The sequence below is a fragment of the Rhipicephalus sanguineus genome, chromosome 8 (assembly GCF_013339695.2).
Source record: "Rhipicephalus sanguineus isolate Rsan-2018 chromosome 8, BIME_Rsan_1.4, whole genome shotgun sequence".
Taxonomy (NCBI): Eukaryota; Metazoa; Arthropoda; class Arachnida; order Ixodida; family Ixodidae; genus Rhipicephalus; species Rhipicephalus sanguineus.
In genome coordinates, this window is record NC_051183.1 from 146,974,774 (window position 1) to 146,994,466 (window position 19,693).

The 19,693-nt window shown below is 46.0% G+C and overlaps 1 protein-coding gene across 1 annotated transcript in view; it reads left to right on the top strand.

Annotated features, from left to right (window-relative positions):
* LOC119402385 (uncharacterized) overlaps positions 1-19,693 on the top strand; it is a 736,276-nt gene that overhangs the window by 688,765 nt on the left and 27,818 nt on the right. The window contains exons 12-13 of the mRNA XM_037669521.2: positions 12,051-12,383; positions 18,051-18,274. Of these exons, the coding sequence (XP_037525449.1) occupies positions 12,051-12,383; positions 18,051-18,257 (540 nt within the window). The 3' untranslated portion in view covers positions 18,258-18,274. The remainder of the gene's footprint in view (positions 1-12,050; positions 12,384-18,050; positions 18,275-19,693) is intronic.

Sequence of the window (19,693 nt, forward strand, 5' to 3'; positions counted from 1 at the left end):
GTGCGAGATTAATAGGATAGAAGCAATTCAGAAAAAAGCGGTAAGATTCATATGTCATCGCTATGACCGTGACTTTTCACCCTCTTCTACTCTTTCTTCACTGAACTTAACTTCGCTCTCTTCGCGTCGCCGTATAGAGTCATTAAAATTCTTGCATAGCATCGTGACGTCTGCAGTTAAACTATCAAATGAAAAGGACTACATAAACTTTGCACCTCAGTCAACGACAAGAAGCTATCACAGCTTAAACTTAACGCCTTACTTTGCTCGAACTAACATGTTCAAGTTCAGTTTTTTTCCCCGTTCTATTGAAGACTGGAATTCATTACCTGGCTGTATTCGTTCACGCCCATCGCCCAATTTTGTAGCCGACATCCATGACATGCGTCTGTAATATACCCTCCTCTATTTTGCTGTTGGTGTGATCTCTTGAGTAGCATTGTTTCTTTAATCTATTTTCAATCATGTTCATCACATGTTTGTGCACTTTTGACCTTGTATAATCACACATCTGTATTAGTTTGCCTGTTTACATAATTTTCATTGATGTTTGTTAAAATTCCGCGTATCTTTGTATCCCACTCCTGCCATAGCGCACTTAGCGCTGCAGTATGTGTAAATAAATAAATAAATAAATAAATAAACAGAGTTAGATATCTTTGACTGCGTTAAGTACTGCGTGGTGTTAGGCCATTTCTTTCTGAATTTCTTTTTGTTATAATTTTAACCACTCAATAAGTGGGTAGTGGGGGCTTCCTTGTCGACAATAGGGCTAATTTACATATGTATACCAATAGATGCGTTTCCTTACAATATACTTCTGGTTCAGCTCGCTCCACTGCAATAAAGTAAAACGTGAGCATGGTAATCCTGTTGCGGTGCCCAAGGACAGAATTACGAGAAATTCGCAAGTCTGCCGTTTCCGTAGTGTGGATAATGCTCTACAGATCCATGGCACACGAAACTTCAGCGAATAAATTGGATATGCAAATAAGATAACTCCACGTTTAACCTAAACATAAAAAAGTGGACGATTCGAAAGGACGTTATTGCAGTTCCCTTTGTTCTCTCCGGTGGCTTAGTGGCCTCGTTGGGTTTTCGCTTCAGGTGTCCGGGTCCTCGCGACAATTTCAGGCCCTCCGCAATAGTGGACCATCTAATTCTCCTGCTGGGCGTTCTTTTGATGTAAGAGCCGCGTAATTACGGCAGCACAGAGGTCGATGCGAATTGCCCCAGGGACCGGCGGACAAAAGAATGAAAAGCCCGGGTGGTTGGAAGGGGCGGAACGACATTCCTTTGTCGTAGGCTTACACACGAACGCTATGGCCCCTTTTTTCCCCACCCCTCTATTCATTATGCATTGCCGCGGTAGTGCTGCTTGCCTATAGTAGATGCACGTCTTAGTTAGATTCCGTTCTTTCTTTCCTTTCCCTCTTTTTCCCCCCATCTCTTACCACTCCAACACACGCACACCGCACACTCTGCCTTTTTTCCCCTATTTCCTTTGATCACCACCACTTCCGTTACTTTGGCTCGGCTGCCTGCTTTTTCCTTTCCTTTCCCTTTCTTTCGCTTCTGCTTTTCTCGTCGTCTGCTACCGCACCGTGGCGCCGCCAGCGGCATCAGTGCTTCTACGATGTCGACGACGTACTGCTATTCAAAGCGGAGGTGCAGAGAGTGTGACCACTGGGAGGGCCTTAATTCCAACGCGGTGCATCGTCGCGACCACGCGCTCTCTGGCGGTGGGACAAAAGGTATTTTCACGACTGTTGACTCTCTGAGTGGACCGGAGAACATGAACGAAGCAAACCATGGCGGGAGAAAAAAATTGGGGGACGCTTAAGCTTCGCCTTTAAGAGTTGAACGCGATAGCAATATCCTGCCCCTAGTGCGCATTTCGAACACTACGAGTGTTTAACAGAATGCGCGCAATAAGGTGTGTGCCTTATGTAATGGGTAGCATGCCTTAAACCAGGAGCAATTATGCGCGAGAACCTTTTTCGTAGCTGCGATGCACCCACTACGTGGTCTTAAGGGAATACGCGCAGTAATGTGTGTGCCTTTTGTAATGGGTGGCTGTCTTTAAACCACCAAGTCGTTATGATATTGACGTGGTGTGACGCCCGATGGCAATGTACGCTTGTGCCACGCAATATTACTGCCATATTACATCTCGTACTGTGACATCTGTATACAGGACGCGTATTTTTGGGAAGCATCAAAGTTACTTTCAGTGCAGCTCCAAGCAGAGGCATGGCTGTGTGGTAGAACACCTGCTTGCCACGCAGACGACCTGGGTTCGATTCTCACTCGAACCCAACATTTTTATTATTTTATTTGCAGCTTTTTCGATTTTTCGGTCACGGACAAGATGATGATTTTTCGCTCACAACCAACGGTGCCGACGCCGACGACGGAATTTCTGCGATACGAGCTCTTTAACGCTATCGCGTTAAAAAAACGTCAGGTAGAACCAACTCAGGTTGTTGTGTATGCGAGAGCATCAATGAATTCATATTGAATGTTTCTGTTACAGCCACCGATATCATACTCAGCCGAAATTAGTCAATATAATTACCGTTATTCAGCCAAATGTAGCCCACATAAGTAACAGTCAAGCCCACAGTGGGTAATATTGCTAATTATGTATGCTCATTTAGCTAACATTAGGCAGCAGCAGACGGTGTTAGACACCAATTAGTCCCTTGAATCTTTTTTTTTTCTTTTTTTGTGGTTCATGACTTGCTACGTATAGGACGCTGTTTAAAGGGACACTAAAGGTACAAACGATTTTTCTTAAATTGGTAAATTACTCTTTCACAATTCCAAAATTACCTCGCTTGCCGCGAGAAGACGCGCAAAAAGAAATTGCAGGTGGCGACTCCACCTTCAAGTTCTCGCATTAAATCCTGACGTCATAGATTTTGACAGTGTCTGATAGGTCCAACGTAATTCCTAGTCAGTAAAAATAAAGTACGTTGTCCTCTGAAGCAAGACGAGAGAGAGGAAAGACAGGGATGTTAACCAGTTTGGTATAACCGGTATGCTACCATGCACAGGGGGAAGGTAGCCATAGACCTAATATACCACGTGTAAAAAAGTTTCGTTGAGCCAATGTCGCCGAAATACGAAACATACAATTGACGTGAGTGTTTGGGCGAGTTGGTAGTTCATCAAGAAGGAAATTGCAACAGCGCGAGAATAAACACGAAGCACGAAAAGAGAACTGGCACGGACAGCTCTCTTTTCGTGCTTCGTGTTTATTCTCGCGCTGTTGCAATTTCCTTCATGAAAAATACAATTTGAAATCCGTGACGTATTGTGCAGAGATATCGGTGCGAAACCTAAAAACGAAACTTTGACCTTGATTCTCTCTTCTATTAATCAACCTATGATGGTGAAATTAGCGACATTAGACTTATCAGAGTATAATTTATAAATCTAAATGGATTCGTTGTTTCACTTTAGTGTTCCTTTAAAGCGACACGTGAACTCACTTTGGATATCATTATACTCTCGTTGGAGGGTTGTGGGACCTGAAAGAGACATATACGTGGCAAGTAAGCTAGGACTCTCCGAAAATATTAACACATACTCTTTTTTAAGAGTCTGGCAAGACGCGCTATATTTAGCCAACATTGCAAACATTGGTCATTACCTAATGAAAATCATCCAGTGTTAACCACTGCCGGCTTTATACGATTAAATAGGATACGAATATGGCAGCACGAGAGTAAACGCGGTAGGGTGAGGCCGCTGATCGCTGCACTAGACATATCGTTAGGGTAGTGGGCACTTACGCTAAAGTATTGCTCTCACATATGAAATAAACGCTGCTGTGTCACGAACGTGTGCGTGGTTGTGGACGCCTGGGAATTCGCAAACTTACACAGCACGATATTGTCTGAGCACTCAGCAAGTGTGTTTTCTGAGAAGGTGCACATGGCTCAACGACAAAATTGTTCGTGTGTTCATGAAACTTGCATTCACTAAAAGAGCTCAGAGTGAGTTTGTCGAGAACAGAACTGATCTATGTGAGGTCTTGGATGCGGTTATGGATGTTACCGTATTTAGCAGATACAGTAAGACATTTTTATACAGTGCGTATGACGTCAAGACTCGAGCATATGTCCGATACGGAACCTAATATTTCTCTACAAGCTATCTTCACGATGACAGCCGAGTCGCCTTTTTGTAATTATTATAATATTCAACGCCAGTCACTCCCACGTAAAATTTACGAAAACGCTTAGAGAATGATTGGCTCATAAACTACTAGCGCAACTGTCGAACAGCACTTCTAATTGACAGGTAATCTTGTGGACACTCCTCGCTTGAAAATAATGTGCAGAGCACTGCTCGTTAAACCGCAGTCAGGTTGCAAAAGTAGAGGTGCCAAGCACACATGACACACTTTTTGCCAAACAGGAGGCTTTTTTCTCGTCAAACGTCGCTTACAGGTTAAATTTTGCAGTTAGATTGGTGCGGTGCTACAAATCTTGTTACCAAAACCTGTGTAAAGTTCCTCTGCAATGGCGCCATCCAAATATTGCTTCAATGTTATGCCGGCTTGCTCCATTTGTCCGTAATATGGTCAATCATACAGTGAGAATTGAGTTGTTCTCAATGTAGATGGAAGTATTGCTGGACAAGTTTGTGTTTGCAGGCATATTGTAGCTCTGAAGCACTCTCAAAACGAGGACGCCACCTTTCGGGTGAGATACATCGGCTTCTGCACTTCAGGTACGAATAGCCAACGCCTGAGTGATAGGCAGGCAGCCATCAACTATTTCTTTCGGAACAGGCGGCACTGTCGAGATATTCCATGCATTTTTTCTGTGGTATATTTACGCATTGCTTAGTGCTCACACGTCACAAACGCCGTGAGCTTTAACGATTTCATTAGCAGCACTACTACCGGGTGACATTTTTGCTTCTCTTCCAAGCGCTTGCGGTCAAGCACTTACGTCCGGTTTTTTCGAATGTCCAGAAGAATCACAACATCGATGGTTCTGGTCCAAGTCAGGGGTTTTATTCGATACGTATGATATCAGAGCATACGTTTGCTCGGGATAGGTGCCAATCACATTTAAGGTGAAATAATGAATGCTGATCGAATGAGTTCTTTGAAAGAGGAGCCGGTTTTCTTGTGAGCAGCTGGGGTACGCTTCCAATGTTTACACGGGCGTAGAATTTCGTTTCTCGGAAAACAAGAAAAATTTGCCACCACTTTTCGCAACGTCGCCTCCATGTGGCTGTCCCCTAAGTCACGGTACCCAGGTCGAAAACACAGAAAACTGCCATGAAATTGGAACGACTAGCCAAAGTAATTAAATTCCTTGAACGGTAGAAAAGCAGCCAAACGTAGCCACGCGTGTAAGCAAACAAATGCGACGTTTCTATTTAAATGACTAAACTGAGGATCCTTTCGGCCGAAATATAAGCAGCCACAGAAAGAAACCTTTTAAATCGTAATCGCAAATATTAAAGCATAAATTGTTGACTTTAGAAATTACTTCATGCAGGATGACGAAGTTTCTTGCGCTAACGCACGATTGACACTCTCGTCACACCTCTTGCATGACTTTTCATAAAAGGATATACCTACCAGCCCTGTGGGGACAGTAAAAATGAGTGCACCATGAGTGTGCTCAAAGTCAGAGTTGCTGGGACTGAAGCATATGTTGGTGACTTTCCTAATCACTTCTCTCGCGATTATGAAGTCTGAGCAGTTAACACAATTAAACCTATGTTTACGCAGGGCTCCTCTAGAGATATCGTCTCTATGCAAATCCTGTGTAGAAATAGAACCCATTGAGCACTATTTTTTACCACGAAAGTGTTTTATGGTGGAGTCCACCAAGTACTTCCGTTACCGGAAGTGACGTTCATAAAATGGACGCCAACGGGTGAGAAAGAGAAAAACCAAGGAAAAGATCCGCCGCTGGAAATCGAACCCACGACGCTGCGGCCGCGACGGTAAGCGCCCGATGCTATACCAACTAAGCTAGCTTGCTTTTTTTTCCTAATTGAACTAAGCTAGCTTGGCAGATGCTGGACACCTCACGAACGCGCCTTATATCTTTCACACATTCTCTGTCGCACGGTGTTCTCTGTTGGCGGTGTAAATAGGCGGGGCGGAGCGGGTGTGGTGCCGCCGTCTGTGAGAGGTGAAAAGAAGTAATGAGTCACGATCGACACTTACTAGCGCTTACTCCGAGATTGCGTGCGATATCGGAGGTCATCATTAAAGCGTCTCGATACCAGCGAGGGACACTGACCGCGCTGGCGTCGTCGATTTCTCCACCGCCGACTACTTTGATTGCGAGAGCACCGACTAACAAATCTGCTCCAATAAGCGTTGCAGAAAGGACACGATTTCGACGGGCGAATGTCGTGCCTTGGTGGAGCGAGACAGAGGCCAGCGGGACGCACGCGTTTGCGGCTCAAGCTAAAGACCTCTACGAACTAGGCGTCAACATGGGTGCATCCACGCCAATCCGTGCTATAGCTGCCAAATAGGAATAGACATTGTACAAGCTCTCATATATCATTACAGAATAAGCACTACTCCTGTGTAGATACGTTTCACTTTCGTGTTATACCGATTCCTATGATGGAGGGATCAGCCATGTTTTTTAGGGGCGAAGCTCCTTAAGGCGGCACCCGTTCGTCCCTCGTCGTGCTCGTAGTAGTGAGTAACAAGTCTTACCCTTTGACCTCCAAGGTGGTGCCGGTGGGAGATTTCTCCTGTGCGTTGTTGAACAATAAAAAATTCGCAGCGTGCGCGTTAACTAAAAGCCGAATTCTTCTGTCTCTGTAGAAGTGTAAGTGTTAGCTAAAAGCCGACTTCTTCTGTCTCTCATTCCCATTAGCAGCCATTGTTTACCTCCAAGGTAGTGCCTGGTGAGATTTCTCCTGTGCGTGATTAAACAATAAAAATTTTGTTCAAAACGCCGTTGATTGATGAAATAAACCAACGAAAGACGCCAGATGTTTTGTAAAAACAAAACGAAAGAACGCCAGATGTTTCTAAAGCAAAACGAAAAAGACGCCAGCTGCTTAACGAAAGACGCAAGGTGTTTTCTAAAGCAATGGTTTTCTAAACAATGAAAATTCACAGCGTACATGTAAAATTAAAGTGAGCTGCAAGTCGTCATAACTCATCGAACCTTTAGTATAAACGCGCCCGATCTCACGTCGGTGATGATGTACTGGGCAGAATTCACGGAAGATTCACGGTTTACCGATGAACCTCCGCAGCTTCGCCCACTCATCATCATTCACTCCGTGGATATGCTGTGATTTTTTATTATGTCGTCCATATTAACGCCACAGCGTTAAAGAACTCGTTTCGAGGAATTCCGCTGTCAACGTCGGTGTCGGCGTTGGTGTCGTTGGTTGTCAACTCGCAAAAGGAAGAATTACGTCGCAGTGGGCAGTTCGCAACTGTACTTGGAGTAGGCAGTCTAGGATAGTTTCAGAGGGCCAATTTGCAGGCGCACAGACGTTCCTTTCAGCTGCAGAGTTGAGCTGTCCAGGGAGAAGCGAAGCGAGGCTAGCGATTGAGAAGGCGATGCGAACAAGGTCGGATTACGCTGTCGCGTTGTACACTTGAAGGCGAAGTTCAGGCGTCCTCCAAGTTTTTCGTTACTCAGAAAGACTTTTCCTCACTCGGTTTTCCAAGATGGGGTTGAACTTGGATTCAGAAATCGCACTCAATTTCGGTGCTTCGGTTCTGGGATGTTGCCGCACGGATGCCTTTGATGCGGTGTGTAACCTTATTCTGGTTACTAAACGTACACAATTTTAATCTCTACATTTAAAAATACAATCGGAATATGATGAATAAAATGTAATAAAATCTAGTGCAATAAATCTGGTATACTGGTGTAGTATATTTAAGTTTGTCTGGTCAGTTTAATATACTTGTCTAGTCATCTCGCGCAATCGCACAATAATTGCTGTACGTCTTTTCTATTAGGGCGAACGCCTTAAATGCCTCGTTAAACGCGCAAATTGACCGTCAGCGTCCGGCGTCCCGCGGCGTCGAGCACAGCACGAGTGATGGAAAAAATCACTACGTGATGACGTCACCATAAGACAATTGTGACGTCATGATGACGTCACAAATTTCGGCGTGACGTAACGAGACGTACCGTCACATGGTGCCGTCATCAGATGACATCGCAGCTTAGTGAAGTGTGTGCTGATCACGGAGGCAATGCAAAACCTGCTGAGGTGCCGCCGATCTTGGAGGCAGTGCAAAACCACGTTAGGTGCAGAAAGCTTCTAGAGGGTGGCGGGGCAGGATCATCGCATCGACTGAGAAGAAAAATAACACGGCTTTCGCCTTCTAGTCGTCTTAAGTGAATGAATGCATAAGAGACCCTGTGAGTTTTATTCCTGTTTATCCTTTTTTTATTTTTTTTATTTTGTACCTCGATATGCATTGGTGAAATTGTTATTTAAACGTTCAGATTAGGAAGCGTTGGCGAATTCCCCAGAACAGGTATGTGTCATTTTGATGAGGAAACAAATGAAAAAACAAACGTAGAAACAAAGTAATAAACGAACGAACCAACATATACCCGAGTCCCAGTCTGTACCTAATTTTAAGAAATAACATAGACACTTCGTCGGATGTACGATTTTTAATGTCTACGAGTGCAGAGCATCCTGGACACGGAACGATTTCTATTCTCCTGTTCACTTCCAGTCACAGATAAAATTGGCGCGCAGCAATAGCCTGGTCTGCAAAATGGGACTCCATGCAAAAGTTTTCGCCTGAGTCCCAACCACGTATACGACAGTCTTTTCTTTTATGCAATGCAAGATCGAAATTCAATTTTGGGACACGAAAATACTCCTTTGACACCAATTACACAAACGCCAGCAGCTGCAACGTCAAAAGTTATTGATAATATGGTTCAAATGGAGGAAACAGGAAAGTAGCCCAAAAATAGCCAAGTAGCCAAGACGTTTTTTCTCCCGCCACCGCCCTAAAAACAGTAGCCAAGTTGGCACAAAGTAGCCAAACCTGGTAACCCTCTCCTAAAGTGATGTGCAAAACTCTTTGAACCCAACTCGGGCGTAAGCGACCACAGAAACTGTGTTTAGGGCTGACTTACCAGCTGAGAAGTTATGCTTAAGCATAACTTCTTCTTCTGAACTAATTAGTTCAGAAAATGTCGCTTAAGTTTTGTTGGTCCCTCTTGTATAGCTAAACTACTTTCAATATTGGGATCTATCAAGGCAGTTATTACCACCATTGGTACACGTATAGTTGATACGTCGTCGCCGAAAATGTTTAGAGGAGATGCACGGAGTGCATTGACATCGTTACATACTAATCATCGTTCGCGTGGTAGCGATAGTGTTAAAGAGTCCATGTCGCAGAAAATGTGGTTTAGGCGTCGGTGTCCGCAGCGTTGTTCATGAGCGAAAACTTGGCGTTGTTCCTGAGTGAAAAATACCGATAGATGCAAAGAATAAAAATCGGGGTCCGAGCCGGAATTGAACCCACGCATTTTGCGTGGCAGTCAAGTATACGACCACGGAGTCACACCAGTGCTTGAAACGCGAAGGCTGATGAAACAGCGAAGCGTTCTCCTTCGCTTCGTCTTGCCTCGTTTTAACTCCCCGTCCGATGGAAGCCTTCCAGATCTAACCTAAGCTTTTCTCACTCGACGCTCTGGATCTTCTGCCCTCCACCTGTGCTTGGCTTCTGCACCTCTGGCGTGGGCTTCTGCCGTTGACGCTCCCGACGGGCAGTTTCTTCTTGCGGAGAGTGCAGCACTTTACCCGTCGCCACACATTCGAGAAATACCGCTGAGCTTTTGGATTAGATACCTTTGCCTCCAGCCGGCAAACGAATGCCGATTTCGCTCTTACTGCATAGTTCGCGGTCCGTGGCATGTTCAATCTAGTTAAATACATCTTCTTCGTTCTTAATAAGCTGGAGGTGAGTAGTGGGGTTCGCCCAATTTCTGTGGCACATAACCGCTAAGATAATTTTAAACGGCTGTTTCACTTGTGAACCAGAGGTGAGCAGTGGGGTTTGCCCAACTGCCGCGTTACGCCTATCGTCCTGGGAAAACTTCGACCAGGAACAACTTCGCTCTTAAAAGACACTATACAGGTGTCATGTCGGGCGAGGGGTCATGTTAACGGGTGCACTATTGCCCGGCAGAAGCGTACAGTCGCTCCAGGCGTCACACGCGTGAATTCCATAACTAGTGGTTGTTTAACGGTGCCGCCCACTCCCATTACCAAGAATTCCGCCATAATTACCTCTCATTATCATCAACCATCTCGCCAACAAAATTTGCAGCTACGTAGGTCCCCTTATTGCGTTACACACGCGTTGTGTGCAATTGGAAACTTCGCGAAATGGCAAATCTTTGTGTAGTGGGTACTTCGGAACTGTACTTGCAGACGGCGCCGTAGGAGAGCTTACAACAGCCACTGTCCGGCGTTTCTTTCCTCGAGGAACTGTTAAGATATCCACTGAGAAGCAGGGTACTGCAAGAGAATGACGAAGCGATGCGTCGCTCGAACAGCAAGTGCGAATTTTGATCATAAGGACGCCGTCGCGAGTACAGACGGTCGCGCTATCTGAACAGACATCACTAGACGGCTCGTATAATTGGCGTGCTCTCGCCTTTGTGTTGAGATGAAAGGCAATACGAAAACCGCTTCGCTTCCTGGAGTGGCTGCATTCGCATTGACCAGTGTTTTGTAGAGTTACACTAGATTGGATCCCAAGAAGTTAGCTGCTAGCCTTACTTCGTATAACATTCCAATGTGTTGACACAGTATAACCAGTATAACCCCGCTGATACGTTTTTGAAGGGATGACAGGAAATAAACGTAAGAGACTGGAAACGCATCAGCCGGGAAACAGGAAAAACAATTTTTGTTAGTGGTACAGAATTTTATTCGAAAGCTTACGCTTAAAAAAACCGTGCCAAATTACCGGGTGCGTTAACTCACGCCTGATAATCACGAAACGTTTTTCGAGCATCTGCAGTATCATGTCCTTTCAATAAATCTAGTGCCGCCACGGCCGCGACACTTGGCAAGCGATCACCTTTGGCGATACCTTCGCGAGATTGTCACGGGATGCATCGGTGTCTCCGAGTGATAATGTAGCACTGTTGGCATAGCGTCGAACCACCGTGACCCGTAGTAGGCGGTCGAATGCCTCGAGAAAGTGAAAATACTCCCAAAAGCGATCATCGAAGAAAATTACCACTGCTCCACCAAATCCTAACTTCGTCACTGGTGCACGCACCGCGAGGCTGAGAAGGTCGTCATGTGCAGAAATATAAGCAACGTATGCTATTCTTTTGGCAGCAGCAGTTGTAGGCGCGAAAAACTAAGCACACGCAAAACGACCAGCGCGACCGCGAACTGCGCGACTCTTCCGAATAACAATGATGATGAGTACACGCCAACGCTACGGCAGACACGAATGCCAATTGCGAAGGCCTTACTTCCGCGAGCGCTATAAAGATTAAGACCAATTACGTCATACACGCCATCTTTACAATATGTACTCGAGGGCTACGCTTTTGCTCGTGGCAACCGAAAGTACATTGTGCGGGTTGTTTGCTCCACTCATGCGGCTAATCTTACGGTAAAGACAGGCCAAGCTGTGTGAAAAGCCAACATGGTCGCTCTCTTTCGGCCGCTCGAAGCGCACTTTGTGACGTATCATACAGGAATGGTCCCGCAGTTGCGACCTAACAGCAGGGTTCCTGATATATTAGCTCCTATGGCAGCTATGCCGGTACCGGCGGAAAACCACATAACAGCCGGGATACGCAGCAGGGAGGAACGTAAAAGCGGGGTTCTATGTACCGCGTTCATTGATTCGCCCATGCGACGAAACTGTGATTTTTTTCCCGTACTATGTGGTTGCCTCCACAAAATCGACATGGCAGCTTAGGCTGGTCACGTCGATTGAATATCATGGGGTTTGCAGCGTCAATGTGTGCAGCATTCGAGGTGTTACACACTTTGCTTCACTTTTTTTCTCTCTGCAGTTGCAACAGAAGCTTCAAAGTGTCCAGGACGAGCTGCAGCGGGTTCGGCACGCGTTGGATGAACTACGCGTCCGAAGCCTCGGGACGCCCACAAGCGGCGACGGCGTCGCTCCTTTCGGGGACCTGCCCCTCGCGTCAGAACCGGAAGAAGGCCCTCTGGGAGCAGAGCGGCCGCGCTCACCAGCACCGCCGGTGACGACGCCGGAGGAAGAGGAGCGGGAACGGCTGGAAGCGCGGCTGGGCGAGCTCCAGGAGGAGTTCTCTGAACTTCTCATAGGACTGCGTAGGCGCAAGTCGGTCGCCGACAACGTGCTTCTGGACACCGACGTCGAGGTAAATTGGCGCACACGCGGACGTCCTTCCCGCTGCTTCTGAGCGTCTTGGCTGTGTATATGTTAGCAGCAGTCGCACAAGACTGGATGAATTCAACCTCCTTATTGCTAAGCGAATGAATGTCAAAGAAGCCTAGATCCACACTACCTCTTAAATCTACTCCATGGCTGATGTGACGCAGGTAGTCTGAAATTGTCATGTGGTCGTGACTGTGAAGAAGACGGCACTCGGCCTATTAAAGACCGAACTCTTTATTTGGGCGAATTTGTACCCGGGAAGTGAAAAGACAAGGTACAAACAATTCACGCCTGTACACTGATAGCCGCGAGAACAGTCGTCAGCCGTCGAGTAATCTGATCAGCGCTAAGGTGCGTCGGCATGTAGCATTCTTCAATGCTACATGCCAGGATTATCGTTGGTGGCCGCGTTAGTTACGGAATAAGCTCTACTGTTCTCATTGCGCGCTCAAGCTTATCAGAACAATCCAAACAATCGGCAATGTTCGACATTCCAGCGCGGCGCGAGCAAGACAGTGGTTACAAGTGTAACGAGTACGGTTAGATGAAAAAACAAGTAGAAGCGCGCGTGGCAATATTTCAAGGCTAAAGCCTTAAGTGACTCTTAAGAAGCGGAATTAGACCATCCGGTGGTATATCCGGTGGTGTTCGCCGTCGGCGACAATACATATAGTGCGACAAATATCACGTGACCCGCGTGGCCCTGCCCGTTAACTTCAGCTGCTCGTTACTTCTTTCACTTCGTCTTCGTGGCGTGCGCGTGATTAAAAAAAATTACACCATCTCCTGCTAAAGGGGACGATGAGGTGATGCGAAGCCGGAGCACTTGCACGATCGCGTTCCGTTGGCGTTCTCTGGGCATGCTACCGACCTCGCGTCGGGGAACGCGAATAGGAACACTACGCGCGTCGTGTCTTCCCTCTAGCCTGGCCGTTAATTCTCGCAGGGCGTGCGGGGAACGTCGATAGGCGCGCGAGAGAGAGGCAGCGTAGGAGAGGAGAGAGAGGGAGAGGGGACGCGCATGCGCTGGCCCACATCTCTGCACTGCACAGAAGAGAATTTTGGCATGTTGAGCCCGCATTTCAGAGGAGCCAACCGAGGCAAGCGCTGGACCGAACGCGCGCAGCGCTCTACCACTTGAAGGAGAGGAGGCTAGAGGAGGAGAGTAGCGTATGCGCCGTGAGAGCAGAAGCGTGAACGCAGGAGAAGCGCAAGCAGGTGCTGGTAGAGAAGTGGAGAGAGTAACGCGCAGCTGTTGGAGAGAGGGAAGGAGGAGAGTTGCGCATGCGTAGTGTGAGTGCGGACTACTACGCCGCGTGGCATACCCCCGAGCAAGAGATACTTCGCATCTAAAATATAAAAAGTGGCTCTCGCGTGACTCTCCTTCTTTGCGAAAGCGTGACACCGAGGCGATAACGAAGAAGCTAAAGAAGACGATTGCTCGCCCATTGCTTTCGCCTTAATGTCTCCTTAGTCAACCGCATAGGAAATTTTCTGCTCTTGTATCAGTATGGTGGCCGTAGCCGGTAAGCGAGTCTGAAAAGGTACAGGGGTGATGAGGTTTGATAATAGACTAAAAATGCAGATAATAGCCTACGCGCTTAAGATATGAGAGGCGTTAGGATGTTCAGCGCAGTAAATGTCGAGAGCAGGATCTCTTGGGCTCCATGATGGGCGCGGGGAAGGCTTAGGTCGAAAGCATAAAGAACGAGAGGGTGGTGAAAACAGACCAGAAACTGCATGCCGATTGCTATTGCCATTCGCAGGCTCCAGTCCCTGTCAAAAGCTTTTTGTACAAGGACACAAGGGTGTTGTTCTTCAAAATCAATTTCACTTACACGAGCTATTTTTGCGTTGAGACATCGAAATGAAGATAGACTCGGCACACAGACAGCCCGCCTAGATGGCAGTGCAGTTTGCTTATCTCCCGCTAGACCCACTTAATATCATCCATGTATGCTGCAGTTCGGCAGGCTCGCGCTCGCGTCTCTCGCCTGTTTCTCTCCACAACGAACAAGTTCGGGGAGATTAAAATGGACTATATGACCATTCGTGCATTCTGGAAGAAATTGCAGGGAAGGACCATGTATTTCGGCGGTTACCCACGTGTTGCTCAGCACACAAAGGGACCGAGCTTTCAGAGTCATATTCCACTTGGTTAGGAGATGGGGGGGGGGGGGGGGGCGTGCAGGTCGCATGGGTGACAAGTTGTTTTTTGCTCCACTTTCACTTCCGCGCTGGTTTCTACTTCTTAGTGGACAGCTGACTAGATAAGCGCTGGTGATCAGTATTTATGAGTACCTACATATCGGAAGTGTGTACGGCAGGGAGACACGATCTCTCCAATGCTATTCACCGCGTGTTTACCGGAGGTTTTCAGGGCCCTAGATTGGAAAGAATTAGGGATATGGATAAGAGTTAATGGAGAGTATCTTAGTAACCTGCGATTTTCTGATGACATTGCATTGATGAGTAACGCGGGAGACGAATTACAGCTCATGATTACTGAACTGGATACGGAAAGTAGAAGAGTAGGTCTGAAAATTGATATGCATAAAATTACAGGAATGTGGAACAATCTTGGCAGAGAACAGCGCTTTGCGATAGGTGGCGAGACACTGGACCGGTAGTAACCGCGGAGCCGAACCATGAGAGTGGAATAACTAGAAGAATAAGGATGGAATGGGGCTCATTCGGAAAGCATTATCAAATCATGAATGGCACTCTGCCACTATCCCTCAAGAGGAAGGTATATAACAGCTGCATCTTACCGGTACTTACCTACGGAGCAGAAACCTGGTCCTCTTGTGTCGGTCTGCTCGGCAGTTTCTTCTTCCCCGTAATGCGCTATACCAGTTCAAGAAACCTGGACACTTACAAAGATGGAAAGGAAAATGATAGGTGTAACCTTAAGAGACAGGAAGAGAGCAGAGTGGGTTAGGGAACAAACGGGGGTTAAGGATATCATAGTTGAAATCAAGAAGAAGAAATGGATATGGGGCGGGCACGTAGCACGTCGGCAGGATAACCGGTGGTCATTAAGGGTAACTGAATGCATTTAAGAGATGGCAAACGCGTGAGGGGGAGACAGAAAATTAGGTGGGTAGATGAGATTAAGAAGTTTGTAGGTATAACGTGGCAGTAGAAAGCACAGGACCGTGTTGATTGGCGGAACATGGGAGAAGCCTTTGCCCTGCAGTGGGCGTAGACAGGCTGATAATGATATCGGAAGTGCAAAAAAAGGCAGAAGTTCACGGGAGGATGGAAGCCCGAAAAGATGAAAAATTCGGGAACCCGGGAGGTCGCCGGAGCCGACGGTTCGACAAGTCCTCTTGTGACACCTCGTGTGACACACCGGCTCCAGTGACATCACGTGTTCACGAATTTTTCATGTGCGAAAGTGATGTGTTAGCCCGCATACTGCGGCTTGGACTTGGAGATAAATGCGTGAGTAGAAACGTTCTATTGCAAAGGGAATGCCTGAAAGCGCACTGTCCATTGCCATGTTAAACTCTTTATTTATTTCAGCTTTTTTGTTCAAAGTTGATGTTTTTCGCGAACGTTTTCTTTTTCTTGCGCTGCAGAACTTATAGAAGTGGAGTGGCCGATGTGATAGAAACCTTAACTTCTCCACGGCACACCGGTTACAAAAGAACTATTTATATACTTCGAGACAACTCTAAATAGGTGCCCTCTGCTCTTCTTGATTTAATCAGCCGTTGGCTTGATATCATTGGGACTAACGAAAATTGTCCTCGGCTCCCCACTTGCCTGTCCTGTCTCCGTCAGAGTCGAGTGAGCATTCCTTGCCTCTTCTATACTTGCGAGTCCAGGTCGAAGGAGTATGTTGTGGGCCGTACAGTGGCTTTTCCGAGAGTCTGCATCCGCCTGCTTTCAGCTGTACTGCTAACGAAAAAGCACTACGGTCAGGTGCTTAAAAGGCTTGCGTGACCACAGAATCAGTCGCAGTATCTATTGTGTTTGATGACCGTTATAAGCTTACTCTTGCAATTTTGCCCCCTATACTGCCGAATCACTGCGAACATTTCATCAAAATTGTATTTCTTGATTATATCTGCTTATCGAACGCGTCCCTTTTCGTATTGTCACTTTTTCAATTTACATTCACAGTTGCGCCAATTAGTTTAACAACTCAGCTGTGAAGATAAAGTCATAACGTCTTAAGTGCATAAATGAGGACGCTTTTCAAGGTAAAGACAGGATGAAGAGCAAGTTTTGATATGCACGGAACAAAAAATTGATGAGAAACACTACATATAGGAGTCTTGTAGTGCATGAAAATTAGGTCTCATATGTTTTCCCTATTCAGCAATTGGTTCTCACAGTAATGATGAAGTTTTCAGTCTCATTTGTTAGCTTTAATGCTATGGTATTAATATCGGATTACAAATTTCACCATTTTATTCTACTCGTTGTTGTATTTTACATTCCGTCTTGATTTAGATATTATTGTGTGGCTATTATAGCGAATGCTGATCCAGACATGATTGCTGAGTATAGTTCGTAGTTCAATTAATAAATAAACAATGCTCAATAAAAGTAAGACTTCAAAAACGTTTACAAACTACGGTGTAATACAGTCGAAAAGAGGAGACAGGAGCTCTACAGTAGCTTTGTGCGCCATAATGTACAGGTGGGCCAGCCCAACTAAAGGCCCTTTCCGAAGGCCCTTCGAAACAACCGTACTCGTGATGCAGTAGAGATTTAGTGTCAAAGCATTCCTGTGTGACATTGTGTCTCAATATTTCCGTAGCCGTGAAGCAGCATTACTCATGAAGCTACCACAATTTCGTGGAAAATTAGAAAGGCAACCGTATAAGTTTTTCTTGACAAACAGTTCCCTCAGTAAAATGAGTGTCGAGTAGAAAAGCGTTGATGATATAAGATAAGTATGATTATAACATTAACGGCAACCTTTGTCCTTCTCTGTGTGGTTTTGGGACGTTAAACCTCGGATATTATTGTTACTTTTACTTTCTGTGTGTCTAACTGCTTTCTTATGATGTTAGACGCCAAAACAAAAAAATCAGCGACAGTTCTTCTCGCAGCACAATAATCTGATGCCACACCGAGTTTCCATCTTGTACCTTAAACGCCAAAATAGAGAACACCATTTTTCTTGACTGTATGTACAAATGCGGTACGAATGTATATGCTCGTTGGCATCAGCCACGGACAGAGATTTTATTGAAGTTGTTCTCGGTTGCGAACAATATTTATTTCAGTAGAGAAGTAGTCTATCTTCACCCTTTTACTGCTTCTAATTAGCTGTACTAAACGTGAAAAGAAATAGAGACAGAACATTTAATTGGGCAGCAACAGCACAGTGACCCGGCGGAAGAACTTCATGTCTTGCGTCCTGCTTAGCGTAGGGGAAAGGGAATTATGTAATGAAAAGGGAAGGATGGTAGTGCGAATATCGATGATAGTGTACAGTGAACTTGTGCGTAAATATATGAGGAGCGTACATCATCTGCCCGTGCAGCTTACCGATGTCAAAATGCTCAGGCGTTAGCTGTAGACCACTTGAGGCAGTCGAGGATATCTTGCTTTGTGCACAGAGCGTTTAAAATGCCCATCCGTTATCTTGCGATCTCACGTATTTGATTTTGGTGTGTGTGTTTTGCAGGAAGACGATGACTTGGATGGTGAGCTACGCCGGCCTCAGAGACGCCGAGCACTGTCGGTCACGGTGCGGCGAGCAAGCCTTCAAGCAGTGGTGTCCACCACGCGGCCGCTCACCACCGGATCATCGCCCGTGTTCCGGTCGGCCGACCCGAGCCCTGGAGCACCAGAGACCAGGTCCTTTCTAGGGGTCACTATCAGGGACGACTGACTAAGGCCACACCGCACGTAAGCCGGGCGTTAGATTGCCGCCCACAGACAGCGTCAGTACGAGCAATTCGCCGATTGAGAGACCACCTATCTTATTGGGCAAAGACTTAAAATGTGAACTATGGGGGAAAACAGTCATTAACATTTTTTTAAATGACCTCGTGAATATGAACGCACACCGTAATTACATAAATTTGTCGTTTTTGTCGTTTTAATGAATAATTTTGGTGTTCATATCACTGGGTGAGTGGCGTTTTCATGACATTATTATTATTATTATTATTATTATTATTATTATTATTATTATTATTATTATTATTATTATTATTATTTATTGTTGTTATTATTATTACTACTACTACTACTACTACTACTTGCATACACAAAGACAAAGAGAAAAGAGAGCAAGCTGCCAACTGCCACCCAGAGAGACACAACGCCTGCCTACTCTTTCGAGTACGCAAAAACAAACCAACGTGACGGGATAGGTCGTTCCCGCTAAACCCGAACCTTTCGAACTTATCAGTTTGCAGAGCGTTGTTTATGATGATGAGCCGCTAAAGATGACGGCAACATGTGGAAGGTGGTGGCAACGGGTGCAGGAAGTGCAGGAAACTACGTCATCAATATGTGCGAGAGCGCGTTTTAGCTAATTCTTTTGATGTATGCATCTGTTAAATCGCGTCGTATGTCTGCTCTGCGGAAGTGAAGAAACAGCCTGCTACGCAGCTCATGTAATCCCGCATCTTACGTTGATCGATATTAGAGGTGCATAAATAGAAACAGCAGCGCACCTTTAAGTGTTACAGAGCGAATTGGTGTGTTTAGAGTTCCTGTCCCCGCTCTTTCTATCTTTTCCTTTCTTTTAATGCAGGAGAGCAAGCCGGACGTGCGTCTGATTAACCTTCCAACCTTTACTGGTACCTTACGGTCTCTTGAGTTTTTAAGCAGCTTCATACAACCGGCTTATTGCAAACTATCGAGGTTGCTTGTTTGCGTGGGAGAGGGAGAGAAATTCATGTTGCGAAGCTTTTAGCGCATAAAAAAGACAGGGACACAGAGGGAGGGAACAACACCAGCGCTAACTAACAACTGAAGGCTTTATTAGGCCAGAAGAAAACATATATACTCGGACTACGTCACCCGCGGCACATGCGCACGATCAACGGTGCAAACCAAGGCACTATCTCTCCATACCTATCGTTAACCCCTTTCCTTTAGGAGCGAAACTTCTTTGTTAGAAATCGTTACTGACGGGTGACTGATGCAAGTTGATCCCCTGATGTATATGTGATAAGCCTCTGCCAGTTCACGCGTGGTGCGATCACGGTGCTTAAATAAGGTGACCGTGTCAGAGAAGCGTGCTTCGCATCCACACTGCGCAGAATGCATTGCTAAGTGCGTGAGCGGCTTTCCTTTTAAAGACGAGAGGTGCTC